We start from the raw sequence: 25,982 nt of genomic DNA on the forward strand, positions 1-25,982 counted from the left end.
AGAATAGTGTCTGATGTCCACTCAAAATATTATTGAGTTGTTGTGACTGCAAAGACCAATTAAATGTACCACTTGGAAGGAAGAAGTGGATACACTTCTGTAAGACAAGTAAGTTCTGGGTATATAATGTACAGCATAGGGACTATAGTTATAGTTATTAGTATTGCACATTTGAAAGTTGCTTTGGGTAGATCTTAAAAGTTCTTAACACAAGAAGTAAATTATAACTACATGAGGTGGTTGGTATACAGTAAACTTATTGCAGTGTTTTGCAAGATATACAAATATCAAAGCATCATTTTGTATACCTAAAACAAATGCTCTGTTGTATGTTAATTATACCTCAGTAAGACAAGAAAACAGAAAAGCTATGCAATGGGTATTTATTATAAATTCAAAAGCATTCTTTAAGTAGTCAATTTTCAGAATGCTATCTATTGGTTTTAAAACATTTAAAAATAATTGTTATCTAAGAAGCTTTTAAAAATACATTTTGGAGATTTTTGCTCAGGTATCCCTGGGCAAAGGGGTTATAAATGATGGGAGCATCGCTATGAGGGCCAGGAAACAGAGGTCGCAGTCTGCATGCCACATTCCCCTGGGCTTTAGTCTAAGAAGAAAGTCTTTTTTCACAGAGCAGTAAAGTGCAACAGAAATACTCGGGGACCACATGCTCACTTCAAATTTCTGTTCTCCTCTGGACATACTGAGAGCAAGCTTGATAAAAGAAAGGCAGTCTTACTTTTCAATTATCAATTTGGACAGAAGACTGTTTATCCCATTGTGGCAAATAAAGAATGCTAAGCTCTTGCTACACTTAATGAAATACCCATACACCCTCCCTACTTTAAAGTACATAGACTTGTATTTTAAAAGAAATATGTCTAGTAACTGATACTTGAATTAGAGCCATCTAAACATGAGTTTCTTTTTCTTTTTTTTTTTTAATTTTATTTTATTTTTAAACTTTACACAATTGTATTAGTTTTGCCAAATATCAAAATGAATCCGCCACAGGTATAAACATGAGTTTCTTTAGACTCAGGGTCCCCTTGTCATGGAGTTAGAGGAAGTATCACCCAGTAATTCCAGGGACTGAAAATACAAAGATAAATATGATATACTCTAGTAGGGGAACGCAGCAGATCAATAAATAGTGATTGAAACCCACTGCTTGGGAGTCATAAAACAGGCCCTAAGGACTAAACTTTGGAAAGCATCAGCTTTCCATATAATTTAATTTAAAGCATACATGGTAGCTTCTGGATGGAAAATTTTGGGAAGGTCCCACTCTACCTGATACCGCTAACGGTAACTGAACTTGACTACATAATCTGCTCTGCTTGATCAGGACTCAGTCTCTACACCTGTCTCATTTCCTTTCACACAGAATTGTCATGTTCCATTGATCTATTTTTCTCTTATCTGATTAAAATACTTCTTGAGGGTGAGATATGTGTCTTGTCCATCCCTGCCTGACAAAATACTTGACTGGCATTCAGCCACATTGGTAAAATGCATAAATTGTCATTCACGTTTAAGACCTGACATTTCCCTATAAAAAGAAATAACCTTATGTAACGGCATGAGTTTCTATTCTATACACATCTGTTGGCCCTGCCAGAACTAGGAAGGAAAAAGAAATTGAGGTGTGGCAGTAGCTACCATGCTTCTTCCCTCTGGAAAGAACATATCTACTGAACTTCTATAAATCATAGCCTCTATAAGATTTATTAATTTTTATATGTGAGTTTTCTCTGAATATTGTGAAAATTCCTAGCAAATGGAACTTAAAAACAAGATCTCATATGGTGATGCTGTTAGGCAATACTAATTGCCTAGTAATTAGCTGCCTCTTAAACTTCCTTATCAAGAGAAGATGAGAGGGAAGGATGTAGGGGAAAAGGATAAGCAAGAAATTGAGGAGGAAAAGAAAAATTGTATTTTTACTGAGCACATATTGTTGGCCTGACTTTCCTCCTGATGCTTTAAATACACTAGTGGATTTAATCTTCACAATTGCTTTGATGGAAATGTTATTTTTCCTGCTTTAAAGGCTAAAAATTTAATCATATGAAGATTAAACACTTTACCTGACATCAGGATATTAATGACAATAATAGTAGTAATAATAAAAACAAAATAATAAATGTAGACCAGTTAATTATTACTGAAAGGTATTTTGGACACTAATAAACTGTGGTTTTTCCAGTGGTCATGTATGGATGTGAGAGTTGGATTATAAAGAAAGCTGAGCACCGAAGAATTGATGCTTTTGAACTGTGGTGTTGGAGAAGACTCTTGAGAGTCCCTTGGACTGCAAGGAGATCCAACCAGTCCATCCTAAAGGAGATCAGTCCTGGGTATTCATTGGAAGGACTGATGCTGAAGCTGAAACTCCAATACTTTGTCCACCTGATGCAAAGAGCTGACTCATTGGAAAAGACCCTGATGCTGGGAAAGATTGAGGGCAGAAGGAGAAGGGGACGACAGAGGATGAGATGGTTGGATGGCATCACCGACTCGATGGACATGGGTTTGGGTGGACTCCAGGAGTTGGTGATGGACAGGGAGGCCTGGCGTGCTGTGTGCAATTCATGGGCGACTGAGCAACTGAACTGAACTGAAATCTTATAAACTTAATAACCCAAAGACTTATTATGTGAAAGATGTCGTGTTTTTGCAGATAACCAAATGTGAGTTAACAAGATAAATACATTACTAAAAATAACAAGTGGTAGAGTAGGATTTGAAATCCTCTCCACGTCAGGCCTATATCTATTTGACTACACTGTGTTGCCTTGTCTTTGATGCTGAATCCCAAGAACTTCTGCCTTATTTACCGGTTGCTATGCAAAGTTACTCTGTAGTACCAAATTCACTTTTAGATTGGGGGGAATCCTCACAAAGAGTCTAGATGTACCCATTATGTTTTTTTTTAAATTATTTATTTTTAATTGGAGGATAGTTGCTTTGCAATGTTGTATTGGTTTCTGCCACACATCAACCTGAATCAGCCGTAAGTATACATAAGTTCCCTTCCTCTTATACCTCCGTCCCACCTCCCATCCCAAGACCCAGTATGTTGACTGAGGCTAGAGCAATGAGGAAGAAATGAGGCTGCGGATTTCTGCTCTAGAACATAGTACTCACTGGGCCAGTGGCGGGGAGGCTACACAATCCTTTGACCAGAGAAAGGGATGCCCACACTTCCCCTAAAGCTCACATGGCAAATACTGAACAACATTTAAAAGTTTCTGTTTGACTCATGTCCACTTCTTTTTGCTTTCCTTCAGTAGGAAGTTTTCTCTGAACTCACCATCTCCCATCTCATCAGAGAAGGGGAGGCTAAAGACAGCTTCATCAATCATCCGGTTGGGAAGGTTGGTATAGAACCTGCCAACTGTGGTCTCCAGGTTACTCAGCTGGTTCAGCACCATCATGCTGCCCTTAATCACAGGCAAGGCTATCCGGTCCAGCACGCCATACTTCCCTGAGTTCTGTTCGGCCAGATCTCTTAGAAAAGCCAGCTCTTTCAAGCCAGTCACCCCATCTGAAATAGAAAGCCAAGGGAAGACAATGTAAAACAAACTGGTGTATATCCATAGGATAGCCTTGTCATTTAGATCTAATAAGGGTCTCAAAGAGGTCTTGCAGTGCCAAAGGGATCTTTGCAGAGACAATCTGGACTCAGGACACAGATACCAGTTCCTGCAGAGGAACAAAGCTGAAGGCATGATCTTTCCTCAAATAGTAATGAGGCCAAAGGAATTCTTCAAAAGGCAATGATGAAAAACACATGACTAAACAGAGGAGCCCCATTCAGCAAGGATTTCTTCCTTGAAAGTTTAATTATAAAATGTAAATTAGTTTTCTGCATTTAATATTTGAAAGCAAAAGTAATGATTAACAAGTCTGCATTTAATTTAAATTAGTAGATGAAGTTTTAAGAGTTTTAAAGGATTGAGGTTTGCCATTTCATTTCTTACCTCTTTGCCTATTAAACACTTGCCAAAGTCTCATGCAACTAAATGAAAGAATTATGGATTGTATTTAGTGATGTCTCCAAACCCCATTTCTTTAAACTCACTTTAATTACAAATGTTTTCATGCTTTATATTGTAGGGATAATACTGGATTTGATTTATTTAATATATATTTTTTATGTTTAGAGAGTTTTAAAATCTTTGTAAAAGATTCAGGCATACTGGGATGTATTGTTCTACATCTGTAATCTATAGCACAAAAATAAATTTAATAAACCTTTTTTAAAGTTTTGGTTTGCTGTTGTTGGAACACAGTCAAAAGGATTAGTAACTGATCCCATATGGGTACCATTGTAAACAAATTCAAGTTATTTCGGTCACTACTGAAATTCTACCAATGAGTTTTAAAAAGATTTCTGCCTCATGTTCTTGAACTGTTTAGTCATTAAAAAATCTAAAAGTTCATGGTTCACCTACCTTCAGTGACTTTATCATTTTTAAATAGGAAATATATATACTTCTAGCTTTGAAAGTCCATTTCTAAAATCATGGCAGGATCTAACGGATATAATTTCTTTCTTAACACATTGTATATAAATAATTTGGATTTTGCTCCACTCAGACAATGCTAAAGGAGAATCAGAATCAGATTATCGTTGCCTTTGCTTGACACAGAATTGAAATGGGAGGTGAGTGGTATACTTCAGAGTAAAAGACAACATATAAGATGTGATTGATCCCTGATCTTACACCCTTGAGAAGCTTACAGGGGTGAATGATAAAAGGAGACAATTTGAGGCGATAAAAACATTTCCTTTCTTTGTCATGTACTGCATGGCTCTTTCAAAATGTACAAGAAAAGTAACAAACAGGAATATCTACCAGACAAAGAGCACAGCACAAGATACCAAGGATTGGGTTATTTTATGTCACTCCATTATGAAGCATTATGCAGGGGTGGCAGCAGAGTAAGTAGGGTGGCAGACTGGATTATTCTATCGACAATGTGGTCGTGCTGGAAACTACATTTCCCAGAATCCCCTTTCTTCTATGCTTCCAGGTTAAACGTGGCCAAAAGTGAAGTGCTGTAACTTGAGAGGTGAAGCGAGAGACGTTGAGAGACAGACACAGAGGGACCTGAGAGTTCCAGTTCATTCCACTCTTCCGATTTGTGTTCAGTTCCCTTTCCCAACTGCTGGCTTACTCACCAAGGGCAACACAACCAAGGGCAGGCTCACTCCAGATGCTTCACTGAGAATTCACAGAGAGAGCAGCCACAAAGGGACAACAACTTCTCAGACTTCTACACCAGACTTCCTACACAGTCTGCAGTGGTCCTAGTCTCCAGATATCCTTGCAAACTTCAACTTGTTCACCCAGATCAGAGCTGGTTAATAACCTTTGAGTTGTCAATTCCTCTTTGCATCTTTACTCTTCCAGTTTCCCCCCATAATTGTGTACATTCTTATTCTCTTATTTTAAATTGAGGTATTGTGTTGTTTTCAGGTGTACGGCAAAGTGATTCAGTTATATACATATATATTTTTTCAGATTACTTTTCAATATAGGTTATTACGAGATATTGAATATGGTTCCCTGCGTTATGCAGTAAATCTTTGTTACTTATCTATTTTATGTATACTAGGATTTGTTAATCCCATACTCCTAATATATCCCCCCCTGACACCTTTTCCCTTTGGTAACTGTAGGTTTGTCTCCTATGTCTGTGAATCTGTTTCATATATAGATTCACTTGTATTATTTTAATTTTTTTAAGATTCCACATATAAGCGATATGTTTGTCTTTCTTTATCTGACTTACTTCAGACTTAATTGTCCAGGTTCATCATGTTGCTATAAATGACAATGGCTCATTCTTTTCCATGGCTGAGTAATATTCCATTGCATACATTTAGCACATCTTAAACCAATCATCTGTTGATGGGCAATTAGGTTGTTCCCATGTCTTTGCTATTATTAATAGTACTGCTATGAACACTGGGGTGCATGTATTTTTTTTTTTTCAATTTGAGCTTTTGTTTTTCTCCGATGGAAGTTTAGGAGTGGGATTGCTAGATCATATGGTAGCTCTATTTTTAGTTTTTAAAGAAACTTCCATACTGTTTTCTACAGTGGCTGTACCAATTTACATTCTCATCAATAGTTCATGTTCTTATTCTGATAATTAATTTGATATACCACAATTTTCACTGTGATTCTGCTTCCCTATTTGAGCTGACAGAATTAAGGGTATGTGTCAACCCTCTTGAGTAATGTTCAGAGATACTTTTCAGAGAGGTGTGTCAGGCTAGCTTATGGGAAGAAAGAGGAAAGATGAGAGTGGCTATGGAAGTAACCAGAAGTTTCAAAAAGTGGAATTATCAGGGGCACAGCAAGTGCATATGATACTCCCATGGGAAGATCTAGGGCCAGTGAAGAGATGGGTGATGCAAGAAAACTGCTCAGTATCTGCCTGAGCAGACCTTCAAGACACATGGAAAAGGCATGATCACTTCCTTTTATGTTTCCTTACACCTGTTCTATTACCTTTAATTCATTTGCCTTGTCTGTCTTCCTCACTGGGTCAAGGGCTTCTTGAAGACAAGAGATGTTGTATAAAACAGCTCTAAGACCTCAGCACACTATGTTGTATATGGTGTGTGCTTCATAAGCACACCATATCTTGCATATTTATTATCAGAGCAACCCTATGGAGATTTTATTCTTTTCATTTGACCGATCAAAGTGAGGCCCCCAAGAGATTAAATAACTAGCCATAAGCCACATGGCTAGCAAATGCAGACCAAAACTGAAAACCTCTAGACGTCAGCCCCTGTGTTTTTCCATGTGCGAGCAGTCCACAAAATATCTGGAAAACAATCATGCTGGCCTAAATACAGATTCCTGGAACTTACTTATCTAGGAGGGTCTGATCACAAATCTGTAGACACTGCCTGGGAGTCTGCATTTAAAGATGAATCTACAAGTAATTCTTATCCCATTAAAATATAAGAACCAGTGCCCCTCAAGCCAGCTGGTTCTGCACAGAAATCTGGAAGTGGAGAGGGGAGATAAGAGACAACAGGTGAGGAGGACTGTAAATCAAGATGTGTTCTCTCAAGAACAAGAGAATGGGGCCACTTTGAACACTGAGAGCAAGGGGCCCAAAAAAGAAAAGGAAGAGCTGTGTATTCATAGATGGGGGTTGCGGGGTGGAGGGGACAAGACACAGCAGGGAGCTAGAAAATTGGGCTGTTGTCAGACTGGAGGATGGTTAAATTGCTGAAGGGAAACTATTGAGTATTCTATCAGATTTGCCAGTTTAGTAAACTCTCTCTCAGAGTGATGTAACAGCCACACAATCAACTTTAATGAGCACCTAGCAAGTGCCTGGCACCATCCTGGGTGCTCACTCTACGTCGGGGTTAGTCTTCACAAGAACTCTGTCAAGTAGACACATCTCATTGCCACGACACAGCTACGCAAGGGGATAGGGAGAAACCGGCACAGTTGGTGATTCTGCAGGTAAATGTAATATTCACAGTCCTGGTTTTACAGAATAATCTAGGTTAGTACTTGGGATTCCTGATCTTAAATCAATGAGATAAGTTAATAAGCTTCATACAGTATCAAAATCCAAGTATATATGGAGAAACCAAAAAAAAAAAAGGAGCTGCACAGATGCCTGTGTAAGACCATGTAACTTCAGAAGTTTTAGAAATGAAGAGCTGACTGGACAAAGAGATGAAGAGACAGCGACATCCTGACACATGCCCTGAGTATCCATATAAGGGGGAGAAAGCTGGGTTTGGGAAGGAATCTGTTCCTTATAACCTCATCAAAGCACCCTGTGACGGTTCTTTCTTATTTTTTGAAAGCAGCATGCACTTAGAGAGAACATTTTATCTGAAAGAAAAGGATCTCGAAACACTACCTACCATTCATGAGGGCGTAGGTGAGAATCATCACAGAGTTGTTTAGAAAGCTATTTTCTTCATTGATGACACGGAGAGTTGCCTTTTTATCTTCTTCTGAAGAGTCCTTTGATGTAATGCCAGCGGACAGGTAAATGATGACCATGTCTGTATCTAAACAAACGCATACAAACTGAATGTTACATCAGAGGCTGGCTAAAGGCAGCAACTCAAGTTTCTCTTCCATTGGACTTTCCTGCCTCAAGGACCTGCCGGGCCCACTCTTCTTACTCCTGCCTGTCTGATGCTGAACTTTCATCTCCCTGCTTCTGCTGGCCTGTACTGGGCCACGAGGCCTCATTTAGCCAGTGTCAGGTAAAGAGATGCTCCTAATGAGTTTACTAGATCAAAGAAGGCAAGTACCTCCAAGCATCCATGGTCGTGGTAATTCAGCCATCCCAAACAGATATCTCTCCTGCCTTCTGAAATACAGCATTCAGAACCTGATTTACTCTTTCCCCAGTGACCCAGGATCTTCACCAGGAATATATATTTTGGGGGAACTAGGCTTTAAAATGATGGTTCTTCCAGAGACTACTGAGATTTGCAAGGTTATCTGTCTCTATGCTAAGCAGTTCCAAAAAAACATTTCTGTTTTGAAATTCATCAGTGTAGAAAAGCAGTGAAAAAAAAGAAGAAAAAAACGTGGACATAGGAGCCAAGTTGCCTGTAGTATCTGGGTAGATTACCTAACCTTTCTATGCCAAAATTTCCTTATCTAAAACAAAACGAGGATAATGACCGTATTTACTTCATAGGGTTGCTATGAGGGCTAATTGGTTAATTTTAGAGTGAAAGCAAAAGTATGATGGTGAATAGAAAGTAAAAGAAAGAAACTTTAACACAAAACAAAAAAGAAAACCCTTGTATTGGCATGAAGAAGCACCTAGACTCTAGAGTAAAATGACTCTCCAGCTAGGGCTAATGACTGAGAACTCATTGTAGCACATAGTGAAAACTTCTTTCAGGAGGATTTCCTCAAAAATTAAAGCGGTACATTTCCTATCACTAAAGATGCAAGGGCTGAATGACAGCTTTAATGGAAGGAGGGCAGTAAGCCAGCTGGATTTTATACTGTCTTTTTAACCTGAGATTCTCTGATTCAGTATCTATTTTTAAGATTACCTACACAGATGTTCTTTTAATTGAGAAATAATGATTGATATGCTATATGCTTGCTTCTTTAGGTTCTTATGGTTGTCATTCATCTGAGACTGCTTTCTAGCTACTGGGGGAGGCAGCCTCCAGGATGGTCCCCCAATAATCCCACTTCCTGATATTCATATGGCTGTGTGGTCTCTCTTTGAGAGTAGACTGGATTTAATGACAGAATGCAGCAGAGGTCATGGGGTGTCAAGAGATGGATTAGGTTACAGAAAGACCATGGCTTCCACCTGTGTGCTCTCTCTTGGGTAAGCCAGAGAGAATGTTGTGAGCTAGCCTATGAGAGGCAAGGAACTGAGGCCCTCAGAATTGAATCCTCCAGCAACCATGTGAGTGAACTTAGCAGCAGATCTTTCCCAAGTTGAACTCTGAGATGACAGCCTCTCTGGCCACCAGTTTGACCACAACCTCATAAGATACCTTTGGGCAGAGGCACCCAACCATGCTGTGCCCAGATTCCTTACCTATAAACACTGAGATAATAAATGTTTATTGTCTTAACCATTGCGTGTTGGGTAATTTATCATCCAGAACAGATTATTAAAAAAATTATCCTAACAGTGATGAGAATACAATGACTGAATTTTCTTCCATTTGAAAACTTCCATTTTAGACTCTTTATTATGTAGAATTGAATAATAACAACTTGATGCTTTTGAAATGTGGTGTTGAAGAAGATTCTTAAGAGTCCCTTGGACCATAAGGAGATCCAACCAGTCCTTCCTAAAGGAAATCAGTCCTGAATATTCATTGGAAGGACTGACGCTGAACCGAAGCTCCAATACTTTGGCCGCCTGATGCAATGAACCGACTCATTGGAAAAGACCCTGATGCTGGGAAAGATTAAAGGCGGGAGGAGAAGGGGATGACAGAGGAAGAGATGGTTGGATGGCATCATCACCAATGCAATGGACATGAGTTTGAGTAGGTTCCAGGAGTCTGTGATGGACAGGGAAGCCTGACATGCTGCAATCCATGGGGTTGCAAAGAGTTGGACATGACTAAGTGACTGAGCTGAACTTAAGACTTAATATATAAGCAAGCTTCAAAGCTAATTTTGATGATTGAACGATTCTTAATAAATATTAGCTGCAAATTTAAATTACATATTTAAAATTAGGGTATGAAACCTGATGTAAAATCATTAGGGAATATCCTGGTCTTAACTTAGATGTCAGTCTTTTTTCAATGTTGTAAACACAGTCCTATACATTTTTTTTTTTTTTTTTTAGGATGCAAAACAGCTCACTTAAGTTTCAGACTGGGAAAAAAATACTATTTGACCCTAGTAGGTGGGATACAGATATATCATAAAATAAAATATGATCTAAAGTATGAGACAAACCAACACATGTGAGAAATTCCTGGACACTTTTAAGACTGACCTAAAGTGAACCCCTGGGTTTTCTTACTTGGCTTTATGATTCTGGATAAAACACACTGTCACTGACAGCTGGTCTTAGGCAAAGGCCCGTGACTGGAAAGCCAGAGGCCTGCAGTCTACAGCTCCTTTAGCTGCCAAGTGTTATTTTCTTTCCATCCCAACAATAAGATACATGTTCTGCAAGCATTCTCTCTGTCTCTGCCCAGCCCCTGACTCTGTTCCTGCCCCATTCTTAGGCAAAACTGAGTTATTTTTCTATTTTTACATATCAGATCTGCCAAATTTGCTCTGATTTATTTTTCTACTTACTAGGATATCCCCACTCGAATCACTCATGGGAACATTAAGCCTTGTGATTAGTAATATTAGGGATGAGACAATTGGGGCAGAGCAAAGATATAGCGTGTACCTGGAAGAAAATGTAACCATCTCCATGTGACAAGTCCCTGTGAAAGCCACCAGCATTCCTTGGGATCAATGTCAAAGTGTGAAGAACAACCCAAATTTGGACTTTGCCCATGCCATTAGATCCCAACTCCTAACTGTCATATTCCTTCTGCTACAAAATGACCCCTCAACCGGTTATCCCCAAAACAAACCTAGGAAAAAAAATCCAAATGTGTTGATGGTATCTGTTACAGATCCACCACAGGACTGAAAAAGAGCCAGCACTGAATAAAAGTTTTAGTTTTTCTTATTAGTACAAAGCAGATTAGCACAAAGCCACCATGACTTGGCCATGTGGCTCTTGTTCATATGGCTATCAACATGGGGCAGATACTTGGTTTTCATGCGCAGACTAATCCTTCCAATAACCTTATAAGGTAGGTCTTACTCATTGAGAAAATCCTACCAAATGGTCTTCAAAAAGTGCCAGGTATACAGTAGAGTAAATAAATACTTGCCTGTGGAGTGAATACAAGTTATGATGTACAGTATAAATTCATAAGAGGAATATGTAGACTCCTTACTATGCTATAGCCAAGGTGACTAATGGTCCTTGAGTGTCTCTGGGCTAGGGGTCAAATTGGGATGTCTAGAGTATCTGCACTCCTTTAGCCAGAGCAATAAGTCTTAAAGGAAACTGAATATCATTATAATCACAGCTAATATGTACTTAATGTTTATGATGAGATCCTGGATCTTATTATCACCCTCAGTTTGCAGATGGAGGAAACCAGACCTGGAGAAATCAAGTAATTTACACAAGTTTCAAAAAATTTCAGAGGAGGAATTTGAGCACACATTGATTGAAAATAAAAATCCATATGCTTAACTACTATGTAACATTGCTTGAAAGTACCTCAAACCTCTCCTTAATAAACCAGGCAATACTAATTCCTATGTGTTTCATTATGCAACCTAATCTGGGTTTTTCTTTCTTTGAACTACCAGTACACACTGTAAAATGGAAGCCTGTGAGATAAACTTTAGAAACATCTTACTTGGCCTAGAAAAAGACCCTTTTCACATTTAAAAAATAGTACCATCAAAATGTGTCCTAATCAGTGACTCTTCTTGCCATGTTTTTGCTCGCCAACATTAGGAAAATCCCCCAAAACCCAAAGGAGAAATGTTTCCTGCCAAAGCAGCTTTCTGCTAACATACAGTGCAGGAAGGTTTATAAGAAGAGGTTTAATGAAGTCTCTATTCACAGTTTTAAAGCTGGAACAAATGACAACATTTGAAAATCAAGGGGTTTCACATAAAAATCCAGATTTCTGGCTTCTCTTAAAGCAGAAGATCTGGCAACACTGGACAGGCGCTCCTGCAAGGCTGAACAGAAGAGCAGCTGCCTTCTTGATCAAGGATACTCTCTCTAGCTGTCTGCACTCCCCAAACAAGCCCCAAACCTTACCTCAAGCTCCCTTGACACCTCACTGCCTGGCTGCTGCCAGTCTAACATTTCTCTCTATTACTTAAACAGTGTCATCACCAAAATTGGATTTCATTTCTAAAGATGGTTTGAGAACTGAACAATCAAGTGAAAAGAGCACGTCTGATGAGGAATGCTGACAGGCAGATGACAGCTGGTAAAGGGCACCCACAGATGAATGGCATTGGCCAACTAGCCAATCTGTCTTGACTGCTCAAGAGGCCAACCTTATCCTTCGGCTTCATTGAACTAGGGTCAACTTTGCACTCAGGCATCTTATAATATTGGTTATGGATAGCTGGTGCTTGCCAAGGTTAGTAGGCAAAATTCTAAGATGACCCTAAAGACCCACGCTGTTTTATGATCCCCTCCTCTTGAGTATGAGTATGACCAGTAATTTGCTTCTGACCAACAGAATATGGCAAAGGTGATGGGATATTATTCCTGTGATCGTGCTACATATATGGCAAAGATGGAGGGATTCTGCAGATGTAGTTAAGGCGTTAATAAGTTAACCATGAGGGAGAGTAGTTTATTTAAATCAGAAGAGTGAGCCTGATAAGATCAGACAAAACCTTTAAAAGAGGGTCCAAGCCTTCCCTGACATCAGCAGCTAGAAGGAAAGATGCCCTCCTCCTGACCTTGAAGAAGCAAGTAGACATGAGTTTTACAATTGGAAGGAAATAAATTCTGCCAATGGTTGAGCTTGGAAGAGGAGAGGACTCAGATGCAACCACAGACCTGGCTGATACCTAGACTGCAGCCTTGTATAATCCTAAACAGAGAAGCAATGGATGGACTCCTGTCCCATGGAAGCTGTGAGATAACAATATAGAGAAACATAAACATGAGACACCATCTACCATCATTACTTGTAATAATTACTGTAGCTTCCTTCAGGGGCCCATCATGTGCCGGCACTATGCTGGGCATTTATCAATGCTGTCTTAGTTTTAATGCAGACACATTGAAGGGCTTGAAAATATATTCATTAAATTTATCTCAATAGGGTACATTCATTAAAAAACAAACAAACAAAAAAAACAACAAACAGATTATCAAATATAAAAGAGAAAATAACATAGATTCCTTTCAGTAGTTTCAAAGCATGGGTCTTATTTCAAATATCCTTTCCTTTCCTTTAGCCTGCATCCTAATTCCAAATTTTCTTTAATACATGAAAATTAAATTAGAGTGCCTTTGTACATTTGAAGGGCTGTGCTCATCTAAATGACAGTTGGTTAGAGGAAGGAAGGATCAAGGCAAGAATTCAGGCTGCCCTGTTTCTGCACACATGCGCACAAGCAGTCTGTCACTGTAAGTCAGTGACTAGGCGGGGTGGACAATTAGCATTAAAAAGGATGTGGATGTTCTCCGGGGAAATAAACAAGGACATGTTCCTAATAAAAGGGCAGCAAGAAGAGGCTCAGGGAGTAAAGAAATCATGCAGAGTACCTTTGATTGGAAAAGATGAGAAAATCTAGTAAGTTCCTACTATTAGATGATAATATGACAACACAAGAAATTGTTATCCCGTCAGTTTAGGAAAAAACCCCTCTGGACATAGTTGTGTGATCAGTTAACAATCTATTTCCATCGCCATTATTTATCTAGTTTATGAGTTCCACGCAGTAAGAGAAAGGCACTTACTTGCTTGGAATTTGGTGCTATTGTTTGTGCTTCGAATCAGCTGAAATGCCTTTTGAAATCCCACCGCGTGCTGGGTGGGGCTGTCCAAGGACTTGATGCTGCTGACGAAGGTGGACATCTTCCTTTTTGTCTCACTGGTGGCTGGAGACAGGAACGTCTTATAGCACTCGTCAAGGGAGCACGTCCTGACGGTGTCTGCCACCGTCAACACGGAAATCTGGAGGGGAAAACACACACACGCACAGGCAAACAAAAACTTGTTATTCTGCCAAGGAAAAGTGTTTTACATTTCAGAAGAGCCCACAAGAGCCCACAAGCCCACAACTGTCCTACAGGACAGTTTTGAAGAGTTTAAATAAAAGCCCAGAGGCATCAATCTATCGTATTTGAAGAACAGTTAAAGATTGGTAAGGGACAGAGACTCAGACCCTAGAGTTTTGTTTTTGTTCCAAGATGAAGTCAGGAGTATGGTGTTCGTCTAGAACATTAAAAACAATATTTGACACACAGAAAAATCTTGACCAGTACTAACGATCATCATTTTCCAACTGGAAGTGGGGTGAGGGTAACAGTAAAAGGTACGTGTGTGTGTGTTTAAATTTTTTTTTTAATGTGGACGATTTTTAAATTGTAATTCAATAATTTTTTACAATAATGCTTCTGTTATGTTTTTTGGGGGGGCCCTGAGGCATGTGGAATCTTGGCTCCCCAGCCAGAGATTGAAGCTGCACCCCCTGCATTGGAAGGTAAAGTTGTAACCACTGGACTGCCATGTAAGTCCTGGGTGTGTGTTTTAAACAATTAGATTAGTGAGCAAAACCTTAGGAGATGGAGAAGTCAAATGTCTACAGGCAACAGATTATCATTAGCTGGGAACACACCTATCCTGAAGGTGTCCTAAAGATTAATAAACCTCTAGCAGCCTTCTTTTATCCCTCCCCGCCTATCAATCTTGAGACAAAGTCTGGCCACCAACTAGTGTCCAAGCCTTCACCCTGTTCCTCCTTAGTATAAATAGCAGTGTGAAAGTTATAGCTAATTAGCAGTCTTAACAGAAGCCATTAAGGAAGTGCAAGACTCAGTTTGGTGGAACTGAACTGAAAGTGAAAGTTGCTTAGTCATGTCTGACTCTGGGACCCCATGGACTATACTGTCCATGGAATTCTCCAGGCCAGAATACAGGAGTGGGTAGCCTATCCCTTCTCCAGCAGATCTTCCCAACCCAGGAATCAAACTAGGGTCTCCGGCATTGCAGGTGGATTCTTTATCAACTGAGCTATCAGGGAAGCCCAGTTTGGTGGGAGTGGTTTTAAAAAGAGATCTGGAACTAGTATCAGCAGCTACTTCCTCAGATACAAGAATAAAAAGTAAACCACTCTGTTTTCTCAAAGTCATTTCTAGAGGTGGATTGAAAAATACATACCATAAAACATAAAGTGTTTTTAAAGGGGTATTCAAGAAAGACCCAATGCTAGTGGGAAGGGTAGAGGGAGTCACTGGGGTCATCGATACCTTGTCGTGTTCATCGATGGCGCTGAGGATGACTTGAGCAGCATCCTTGGCGATCTGAAGCTGCGTGTCTGTGACCGAGGCCCCGTGGTCCAGGATCACCACTACGTGCTTTGACTGCGGCCGGACGGTAGACACGTAGATAGGTCTAGAAGGGCAAGAAGCTCTCAGGGGTCACTCCTGGTTTAGGAGAAAGGCTTGGACCTAACACAGCTGCGAGTGCTACAGACGGGCAGGCGTGCTGGCCTCTGTGTTTCAGGGGGGCTGGCACAAGGGCGGAGAGACCAGCATGGAATGAGAAAATTATCCTGGCACATTGAAAATATCTCGAGACTATCATGGGTGTCTGCACAACAGGGACTGGTGACTTTTGTCTTCCAAAGACTAGAGCAACTCGAAGAAGATTTTAAGAAGCAAAGCCTTTGGAAGACTGGCTTTTTCAGCCTGTGTGCAAGTCCACCCTCCCAGGAAATGGACCGAGTGGCCCAACAGGCAGCAGAGACATACGAGCAGGGAGAAAAAAGTCCACTGTTTTTCAGTGCTGGGTCCTCTGCAGAGTTTGAGTGGGGCTTGGCTAAAACTGAGGAGGCCTATCATTTGTGAGCATGCTGAGCAGCTCTGAATAGCAGGTTTGGTTTCTCTCTCTCCAGACAAAAGCCACTGCTAGGAGGGCCCTTTCCTTTCTGTACTGTAGCCGTTTACACAGGTCAGCCACCAAAAGGCCCCTTATCAGAGATCTAAAACCGTGCCATCAGATTTGTCCAAGCCTGTGATAGCCACTCTTCTTGCCAGGTTTTTGTTTGCCAACATTAAGAAGAGCGGGTGGGGGTGGATAGGGGAACTCCAAAGGAGAAAAACCTCCCATCAAAGCGGCCTTCTGTGAGTGTGCAGTGCAGGCAGGTTTGTGAGAAGAGGTTTAATGAGGTCTCTATTCACAGTTTTAAAGCTGGAACAAATTAGAGGGAGCTTAAGAGAGCAAATCAGCCTCAAGAGAGTTCTCTCCTTTATGGACACCCTTAAAACACTCGATTTTTCCATGAAATGTTAGATGCCAGTTGAGTCACAAAAGCCTGGGCACAAATTAAGAAATACAGGCAAAGCACCAAAAAACTCAAAATCGGGCCAAGTTTACACTAATTGTTCTCAAGCCAAAAGTCCTACATTAATACTGAGTTCTACTATATTTTCACTAGTGAATACCATTCAGCCAAGTAAGGAAATAGAATAAAGAGAATCCAAAATTGGTGGCTGCAGAAACGAAGAAAACAGCAGAAAATAAGGAAATCTGTCTATCCCACCATTGACAACCATGTCAAATACTGAACTTTTAGGTCCTCCAAGCTAGGGGAGCAGATTCTTTTTTTTAAAAAAATGACATACCTCCTCTTTTCCAATTCAACTCACATAAACAAAAAGCAGAATATGTCTGCATGCTGTCACAGTAAATTGTTAAAAACTGCTTTAATGGGAGACATAAATAGCAGCATTATATGTACAATCTGGGAGGAGGTCCTCACAGTGAGATTGGTTCCTTTCTGGAATGCGCTGCAAACCCACTCCACACTCTGCAAAAGCCTCAGAGGACAGGTAAAGAGATGGGTACAGCAATCTATGAGGAGAGAAACTCAGGTTACTTAGCCAAGGGAACAGAGGCTTCAGGACTGATTAATGCCTATTTAGGGGGAGAGATTTGTGAAACCTTCTGAGTGAAGGTGAATGTTAATTTGTGACAAGGTGCTAAAGCAGAATGCCATCTAACCTATCTTCTTAGAAGTAAATGAGAATTGGATGGTTCAAAGTGTCTTTGGGCTCTCCTGAGAGATGAGCCGGCCTAGAATCCAAGGTCATGGACTCTGGTACAGTCTCCAAGATGCTCAATTCTTCATCATGCTGTCTAGGGAAGGAACGGAAGAAACTATACAAATGATACAAATGTCCTTCTAGGAGAAGCACAGAGGGAGTATTTTCCCTGGGGACAATTTTAGGTATAATTTACTTTTTGCTTCTAATATTGAGATGTAATTGACACACAGCACTGTGTACATTTAAGGTATACAGAAGCACACTGGTTTGACTTACATGCATCACAAAGTGATTATCACAGTAAGTTTAGCAAATAGATATAATTTAAAATAAAGATGGAAAGAATAAAAATAAAGATGGCAGTTAATTTACACTCAAAAAAAAGTAAAAGTTCTAGCACCAAACATCTAACACTGCAAAAGAGAAACTGTGAAGATTCGGAAGGAAAGGATCTTTGCCTAAGGGGTTCTGTAAATTGATGAGTCTTGTCATACAAATTATCTCACCATTACCGCCCTTCTGGCTAAGCAGTAACATTTCAAGATATTTCCTGAGAAAAATGGCATGTTAACGATCCTCAATCCAGTGTTTTCTGGACAACCTTCAGACTTCTAGTAGCAGACATGTCAACATCAAAAGGATGGCCAAGCACATTATCATAGAGAGGAAAATTGTGAATCACAAGCTCTACTCTGAGATACGCTGTGAAGTCTTCTAGCGCTGGTCTTTAGAGAAAGTATTACCTTTGTCTCTCACTTGTCTCTTACACTTGTCTCTCAACAAAGGTGTCTGAAGGGCAAAACAGTTTAAAGTGCTTCACTATTTTTATTCCTTAGTAAATACCTTGTTTTACTTGGCTTGTTAGATACTTCTGAAAATGCCCTGGGCTTCATCATTTGCCTTCCTGAGCATTTCCACACCCACCTATGTTAAATAGTGAAATCATTTCAGGATAAGTTTCTAAAACCACAGTTTGGAGGCAGAGCTGTGTGGATGAATGAGGAGTCTATATTTTATACAGATTACTCTTAAGCAGTAATTAAAACTTTGGCAAACAAGTCAACGTACCTACTGCGATGCTCATAGCTGCCCTTACACCGGAACTTGTGTGCTGGGAAAACAGTGAAAATTCCTTCTTCCGAACTGAAATACTGCCACTTAATCCCAGGGTTGGATTTCAGGTTGTCTGCAAGAACTGGAGGAGTGGGGAAAAAGAAATATAACCACCAAATCCACAGGTGCACGAGGCACTGTGCCTCAGGCATCTGTTTTGCATAAATGGTTTGTAGTATGGATAAATCCCACTAGATTTAAGGTTGTAAATTTTCTACTAAACATTTGCTTTCTGTCCCTTAAAAAAACACCCCCATGAATGGAAAATGTAATGAATGCTTCAGTCAAGTGAAGCAATTATTCTTAATATTGTATAGTGACACTTAATGTCCTGGATTATTTTTCCAGCATGAGCGACTCATTTGCATTAATCTCATCCTCACTGGGCTAGTCCCTGTTGGGTCAGTGTATATTTGCTGGCTTGGGGGTATGTTCTCTAACGGTGGAAGACAGTAATACTAATAGTCTAATCTCCAGAGTCCAGACCTGTGTGCTGACCTTGTTTGCTTCATAATGAGGGAAACAGCATGGATGGTACCTAAAAAGCCAGAACCATAATCATTCAGGAATAGCTTAAGGCATGATTCCAATGTGCCAACACTACAATAGATACTCCCTCACAATATCTCATTTGATCCATAAAACAACTCCAGGATGAAGAGGGTTTTATCATTCCCTACTTTGGAGTTGAAGAAATAGGCTTATGGAGCTTAAGCAACTTGTCTGAGGCCTCATCAGGAACTGGCTGACCTGGGATTCAAGTCTGGGTGTCCTGGCTCCCATGTTCTGCCCATCACGTGGTAATGACTCCCTTCGTAAGTGTACAGCATCCCCCGCGCCTGTTCTGCAGCTGGAATGGCAGCCACCTTACTGTGTGCAATCCTTCCCCAAACCTCCAAGAAATCTTTCTCTCTTCTCTTACATTCTTTCACTCTGCTCCATACCACCTCATTCATGTATCCCATAGTACTGTGTGTAGGGTACTGCTTTACATGCTGCAAGATATACAGGATGAGCAGAAACCAGCCCTTCTGTAACAAGCAATGAATCAGAAGAATTAGATAGAGGCAAATGGAGCAAAAAAAGAAAGCATGAGGTCTATTTGGCAAAACATGTATAGACAAAGCTCTGAATGCCACACAGCCATCCTGTAGTCTGGCTCAGGGGTCAGCAAACTTATGTAAAAGGCCAAGAGATCAGCAACTGTGGCTTTGCACACCCTATGGTCCCTGTTCCAACTATCCAACACAACCTTATGATGTGAAAGCAACCACAGACAATCCGTGAAAGACTGTATGGGTGGATGTGTTCCCTAAAAGCGTATTTGCAAACATCAGTGGCAAGCTGGATTTGGACAGTGGTCCTCCAACTGCATCATGTGAAATGCACAATGGGGAAGCCTTTGAGCGTATTTAGCCGTTGCCCTGCCCGGCACACATCAAGGAGCTACAGTGCGCCGCAGCCTCACACATACCCCAGGAGTGCACAGTCCATACCCAAGCTACAGATGAGGAGGTGGGCGGAGCGAGGCTTGCTGACTTGCGTAAGGTCTCAGAACAGACCAGAAGGGAGTCAGCCAGTACACGGCCACGACACCTGTCCCCTCTCTGCACTCTGCCAGGAGACCTTATTAAGGTCATCACAGGACCCAGACGACCACCGTCTCTCTGGAGACCGATGCTGATATGAGCATGCATAAATAGGGATGAGGGTTTTTCTCTGTCTCATCTCCTGGGAGTCTGAGCCTTAACCTTGACCTCACATTAGTTCTCTTCTCCATGCAGCCCTGTCAACTGGCAGTGAAAAGGCAAACGCTGTCTTTGGAAGTAAAGGAGAGCTCGGGGACCTCATGTAAAAGTAACATCTGTAACAATAAACAGCCTACAGTCAGACTATTTAAAGGAGAGCCAATGAGCGCAAGAATGTTTTAAAAATAAATCCGAATTCACACAGTGCATGATACATTTAGTCTCACCACAGAAGATCATTCTGGTTCCATTCCAGCACTAGAGCCTAAGTGTCAGGCAAGATTCCTCAAACTCGCCTGCTGAGAATTCCTTTGGTATCTGATTAAATCTCATCTGTTACTTAGCACTAGCAGCAGAAGATGATGGTTATTATGGCAATGAGGAACCTGGGGCCCTGAAGCAATCAATCTATCATTGTGTGCACCCCATGCAGGCCCCTCCTGACCTAGAAGTGGGTGACAGCCGTATTATCCATGCTAGGACTCCAGAGGGGGCTTCCCCATTCACAGGAGTCAGTTAGGCATTCTGATCACTAGATAACTTGAGTTGGGGTCCTGCACACTCACTCAGTCCTCAGAAATGCTGGAAGCCATCCAGGAAGGAAAGCTGGGCAGGCACCCAACCTGTCAGCCCACGATGCACAGTGCAAGGCTTGAAGTTATCAGTGGGCAGGGTCTGTATCTGTCTGAGCTGCTCTGCACACCAATCTTGGACACACACATGTGAAGAAGGCAATGAATGGTTTTTCCTCACTGCAGCTTGAACCCAAGACAGAGTCATTGCACTCTCTGACATCCTTCTGCATTTTACCTCTTCCCACCTTCCAGTGAAGGGGCTTCCATGATGGCTCAGTGATAAAGAAGCCTCCTGCCAAGCCTCCTGCAGGAGACCCAGGTTCGATCTCTGGGTTGGGAAGATGGCCTGGAGGAAAGAAATGGCAACCCACGCCAGTATTCTTGCTGGGGAAATCCCACGGAAAAAGGAGCCTGGCAGGCTACAGTCCAGTGGGTTGCAAAAAATGTCAGACACAACTTAGCAATTAAACAACAACACCTTCTAGTTAGAATTATTGTCCTTACAGTTAACTTTCCAATACTCCATCCCTAGATTCAAAGATCCTTGAGGGTGAGATCTATATCTGGGCAATCTCTGTACCCCTGAAGCACAGATCCCCAGTTCTTTGCCCATCAAGGCATTCACTCTACGTGATGTCTGCAGCATACAGGCTAGGAAGATCTGCGTGGAAGTACTATTAATGTTTCTTAAACATTTTGATACTTTTGTTTAATACATTTTAAAATCTTACTTTCTTCTAATGCCAAATCCAGTTACACATAAATACTGTGACTAAATCAACAGAGACCAATGTTAATTCTAAATATGTTTAAAAATGATAAACACTCCCTTCTCCCAACACCACTGCCAACACAACTGGTACAAAAATAGGTAAATGGAGAGAGAAGAGGCTTGCTTGTCTGATGATTTCATTTTTGTTGTTCCATTGCTCAGTTGTATCCAACTCTCTGTGACCCCATAGACTGCAGCCAGACTCCCCTGTCCTTCACCATCTCCTGGAGCTTGCTCAAACTCATGTCCATTGAGTCAATGACATCATCCAACCATCTCATCCTCTGTTATTCCCTTCTCCTCCTGCTTTCAATCTTTCCCAGCATCAGGGTCTTTTCAAATGAGTCAGTTCTTTGCATCAGGTGGCCAAGGTATTGGAGTTTCAATTTCAGCATCAGTCCTTCCAATGAATATTTGGAAGGACTGATTTCCATTAGGATGGACTGGTTGGATCTCCTTGCAGTCTGAAAGAAGACTCTCAGGAGTCTTCTCCAACACCGTTTAAAAGCATCAGTTCTTCAGTGCTCAGCCTCCTTTATGGTCCAACTGTCACATCCATACATGACTACTGGAAAAACCATAGCTTTGACTATATGGACATTTGTTGGCAAAGTAATGTCTTTTCTTTTTAATATGCTGTCTAGGTTTGTCATAGCTTTTCTTCCAAAAAGCAAGTATCTTTTATGGAATGATACGGGATGACTTCATGGGACTAAATATATCAAAACATATCAATTGTGTATGCTATACAGATGAAGTTTATTAGATGTCAATTATACTTCAATAAAACTGATTTAATAGTGAAAACTTATTTAGCATCATACAAACTAGTTTTATATATCATTTGATGTTTTATAATGACTATTATGCTATTATACTATTTTAAAGATGAAGAACGAACTTGCTCAAAGCCCTAAGTCATGATTTAACCTAGATGTCTGCCTCCAAAGTCTTTACTCTTTCCAGGACACTACAGTTCTACATGTCAATAGATAACTGCTAAATGAATTAGCAATCAGCAGATAAAAAGCATACTGAGTACTTCTTGAGAGGCAGAATAAATGTATAAACAGGTTGACGGTTCTCAGAATAATCAGCTGCATCAGTTTATAAGTATACAGTATAAGTAAATACAATTAAGGAGACACTTGCCAGAAAGGAATGATTTCAAAATTGAAGTAAGGTATAAGTCTAAAGTGAGCACTTAAACTTCTGAGAGAAAACAAAGTGCTGAGCTGCTAAAACTGGCAGACACCCACTGGGAGTCTAATGTCGTAGGCTTCTCCATCGATCCCATAGGCTGGTTTACCTGGAAAATGGCACAGACACGAGCTACAGCTTAGAGGGGAGAATCAACAGGAACTGCAGCGCTGAGGCCTGTGCGGGACATCCAGCAATAAATGGCATATTTTAGATAATAAAGGGAGTTTTTATTTGACAGAAAAACTATAGAGCTGAGACCTGTTAATTATTTTGCAGATGCTTAACAGGTTAGAGATGTGAGCTTGAAATGTCTTTTTGTTTCACTGTCAAATTTCTCACAGGCACAAGAAAGCCATTTGGACACAGGCCCAGTGCTATTTTGCACTTTCTACTTAATTCAGGCTGGCTCTTAGGACCTAAAAGGGAGATCTTGATAAATCAGAAGGACTGGGAATAAGAAGCCATGGTTTTAAGTCCCAACTTTTTATCCAACATCCAAAGGCATCTTTCTAAAATGGAAATCAAATCCCACCATTGACTTCCTTAAAACTGTTCAAAGGGTTTCCACTTAACTATGCCTAGTATTAAATCCAAACCCCATCAGTCTTTTCCTCCTCCCCAGCCTCACCTTTTCCCCTTTCAACCCATTGGATATCTAGAGCTATTTCTTTTACTGTTGCACATATGCCCATTTTTTTGCACTGGAATCACCACCTTCTCAGAGTGACCTTTGCTGACTACCCTGCATAATCGTTCTCCCTCAGAGCACACGCAGTATTTGTTTCTGTCACTATTAGTGCCACACGTCTGACACAGAGGAGCTGTCAGTCCCAGAAGGGCAGGGGCCAGGTATTCACATCCCCAGAGCCTGGCACAAGCCCAGTTTTGGGGAAGCACTAGGGGTCAGTATCTGTTGGGCAATGAAGACCTTGCCAAAGGCTCTTCACTTCTGTCCCCATAAGATTTCACAATCTGCATTAGCAAAGTAATAGATTTGAAAGAGGTGTTCCTAAAGACCCTTTAGAAGCCCAGAGAAAAATGGTAAGAGGACCAAGAATAAAGGCTCCATCCGCTTCAGCAATTGACTATTTCTTTCTTACATGTCCTATGCCAACTATAAGTGAACACGAAGAATTTTGCCATACTCATTGGCTTATTTTACCTTTGGCAAATTGTCATCAGATAAATGGCTGAAAAACTGTGCCTCTTCTCTCTGCAGGTACTCTTTATTTCCCCTCTACTGGGTCTCAACATCCACCTGCATACAGTGTACTGAACTATCTGTGGGTAATTCTAACATATGGGCCCCAGAGTCCACAGTCCCCAAATATTTTCTTTCCAATTTCATCCTCTACATCTGATCGGTTCTGACGTCATTGGCCTCTCCAGTCAAAACAAATCCAACCACGTCCCCAGGCTCCTTACCTGGGTGTTTTGTTTAACGCTTAGTCCACCATGTCAATGAGAAAGAAATGGATTACAAACTGTGTGTAGCTGGGCGGTGACTTCTGTTTTCTTAACAGGGTTATTCAGCAGAGGTATGGACAAAAGGAAAATGCTCTGTAATAGAAAACTTTTGCTCCCACTTGGAGGAACTCTGGACTTTCTGATGTGCAGCCGAATACTGCTCAGCAAAGCACCCAGAGCTGTCTACCTCCCACAGCTTGCCAAACGTAAAACACAAGAGCTGTCCTAAATACACAGAGTTGCAGACACACAAAAACACACATACTTTCCCAACAGACCAGAAATTACATAGTACCTCTCAGTAATACTCCATGCAATAGCAATCCTTTGGGAGGGGAATCAAATAAATTAACATCCCGAGGACTGCAAACAAAATTTCTGGCATTATACCTTATTGCACCTTTCCAATTCCTAGTCCTTGCTTGCATCCTGAGTATCAATTTACCATGTATTCAGGAGGGGCCATATTTCACAGACCCCCAGACACTGTTTATCCTATTCCAGAGGGGGTAAGCATATCAAGTGACCACATACCAGGCACTTTTGAGGCTTCCCAGGTGGTTCTAGTGGTAAAGAATTCACCTGCCAATGCAGAGAGATGCAGGTATGACCCCTGGGTTGGGAAGATTCCCTACAGTAGGAAATGACAACCCATTCCAGTATTCTTGTCTGGAAAATTCCATGGACAGAGGAGCCTGACAGGTTACAGTCCATGGGGTTGCAAAGAGTCGGACATGATTCAGCATTGAGCATGCACGGGCACTATTAGCTATGTTATCTTAGTTAATTCTTAGAACAACCCTATGAGGTAGATTTTATTATTCAGGAAACCAAGGCATATCGAGGTTAATTTTTCCAAGTATATAATAGCCAGTAAAAGCCAAACTTACGGAGTTTCACCAAAGAGATACTGTTATTCCCATTTTAGAGCTAAGAATATTTTGGCTCCAAGTGAGGAGTGACTTAAGCCTTGAGCCTGGAATGGGATCCATGTAGTCCTCTCATTCTCCCAGCACACTGATCATGTCAGCTAAAGCCCATTGCCACAGTTAGATTAATGGCAGCTGACCCAGCTATCTCACTGTGTTTACTTCAGTTTAATACTAAGGAGAGGACATCCACAAGTCTCTGACTCTTTTCCAAGCTCACAGTTCATCATGTCCACTCTAAGTTAATTACATAATGTAAAATAACCAGTCCATTCTGTCCTTGATTCAGTTGAGACAGCCTGGTCATGGGCTTAGATAATCTAGAACAAATTTCTGGGCCAATCCAAAATCAGCACAGGATACACTGCTCTGTCTACCTTCGTCTCCAGTAGACCATTCCCAGTGGACTCAAAGATCAAGGTCATCTCCAAACACTCATGGAAGGAATAAGAGAAAATTAACGGAGATGGAGTTCTCAAGTCAGGCTGATCATTACAATCAGCTCCTGAAGCCTCAGATTCCCAAGCTTTACCAAGCCAACATTCTGATTCACTAGGTCTGGGTTGAGGGGCCAACAAATAGGTATTTCTGACAAAGCACTTAAGGTGCCCCTGATGATCAGCCAGGTTTGGGACACTCAACCAGGATGGGAAACGCCATTGTCTTATCTGTTTCCTTAACTTCAGTTGCTTCCTAGACTCCGTCTTCAACATATACATATTTTCAAGCCGCTCTAAAAGTATTATCAGGATTTCCCTGCTGGTTCACTGGCTAAACTCCATGCTTCCAATGCAGGGGCCCCAGAGTTGATCCCTGGTCAGGGGACTAG

At 41.0% G+C, this 25,982-nt stretch overlaps 1 protein-coding gene across 4 annotated transcripts in view; it reads right to left on the reverse strand.

Annotated features, from left to right (window-relative positions):
- The window catches only part of CACHD1 (cache domain containing 1), a 236,091-nt gene that overhangs the window by 45,144 nt on the left and 164,965 nt on the right, over nt 1–25,982 (reverse strand). For all 4 annotated transcript variants that reach the window (XM_025288542.3, XM_006059916.4, XR_006551869.2 and 1 more), the window contains exons 5-9: nt 18,415–18,541; nt 15,547–15,691; nt 14,035–14,251; nt 7,925–8,074; nt 3,320–3,553 (exon numbers count right to left, since the gene is read on the reverse strand). In XM_025288542.3, coding sequence (XP_025144327.1) covers nt 3,320–3,553; nt 7,925–8,074; nt 14,035–14,251; nt 15,547–15,691; nt 18,415–18,541 — 873 coding nt within the window. The remainder of the gene's footprint in view (nt 1–3,319; nt 3,554–7,924; nt 8,075–14,034; nt 14,252–15,546; nt 15,692–18,414; nt 18,542–25,982) is intronic.

This window comes from Bubalus bubalis, chromosome 6 (assembly GCF_019923935.1).
Source record: "Bubalus bubalis isolate 160015118507 breed Murrah chromosome 6, NDDB_SH_1, whole genome shotgun sequence".
NCBI lineage: Eukaryota > Metazoa > Chordata > Mammalia > Artiodactyla > Bovidae > Bubalus > Bubalus bubalis.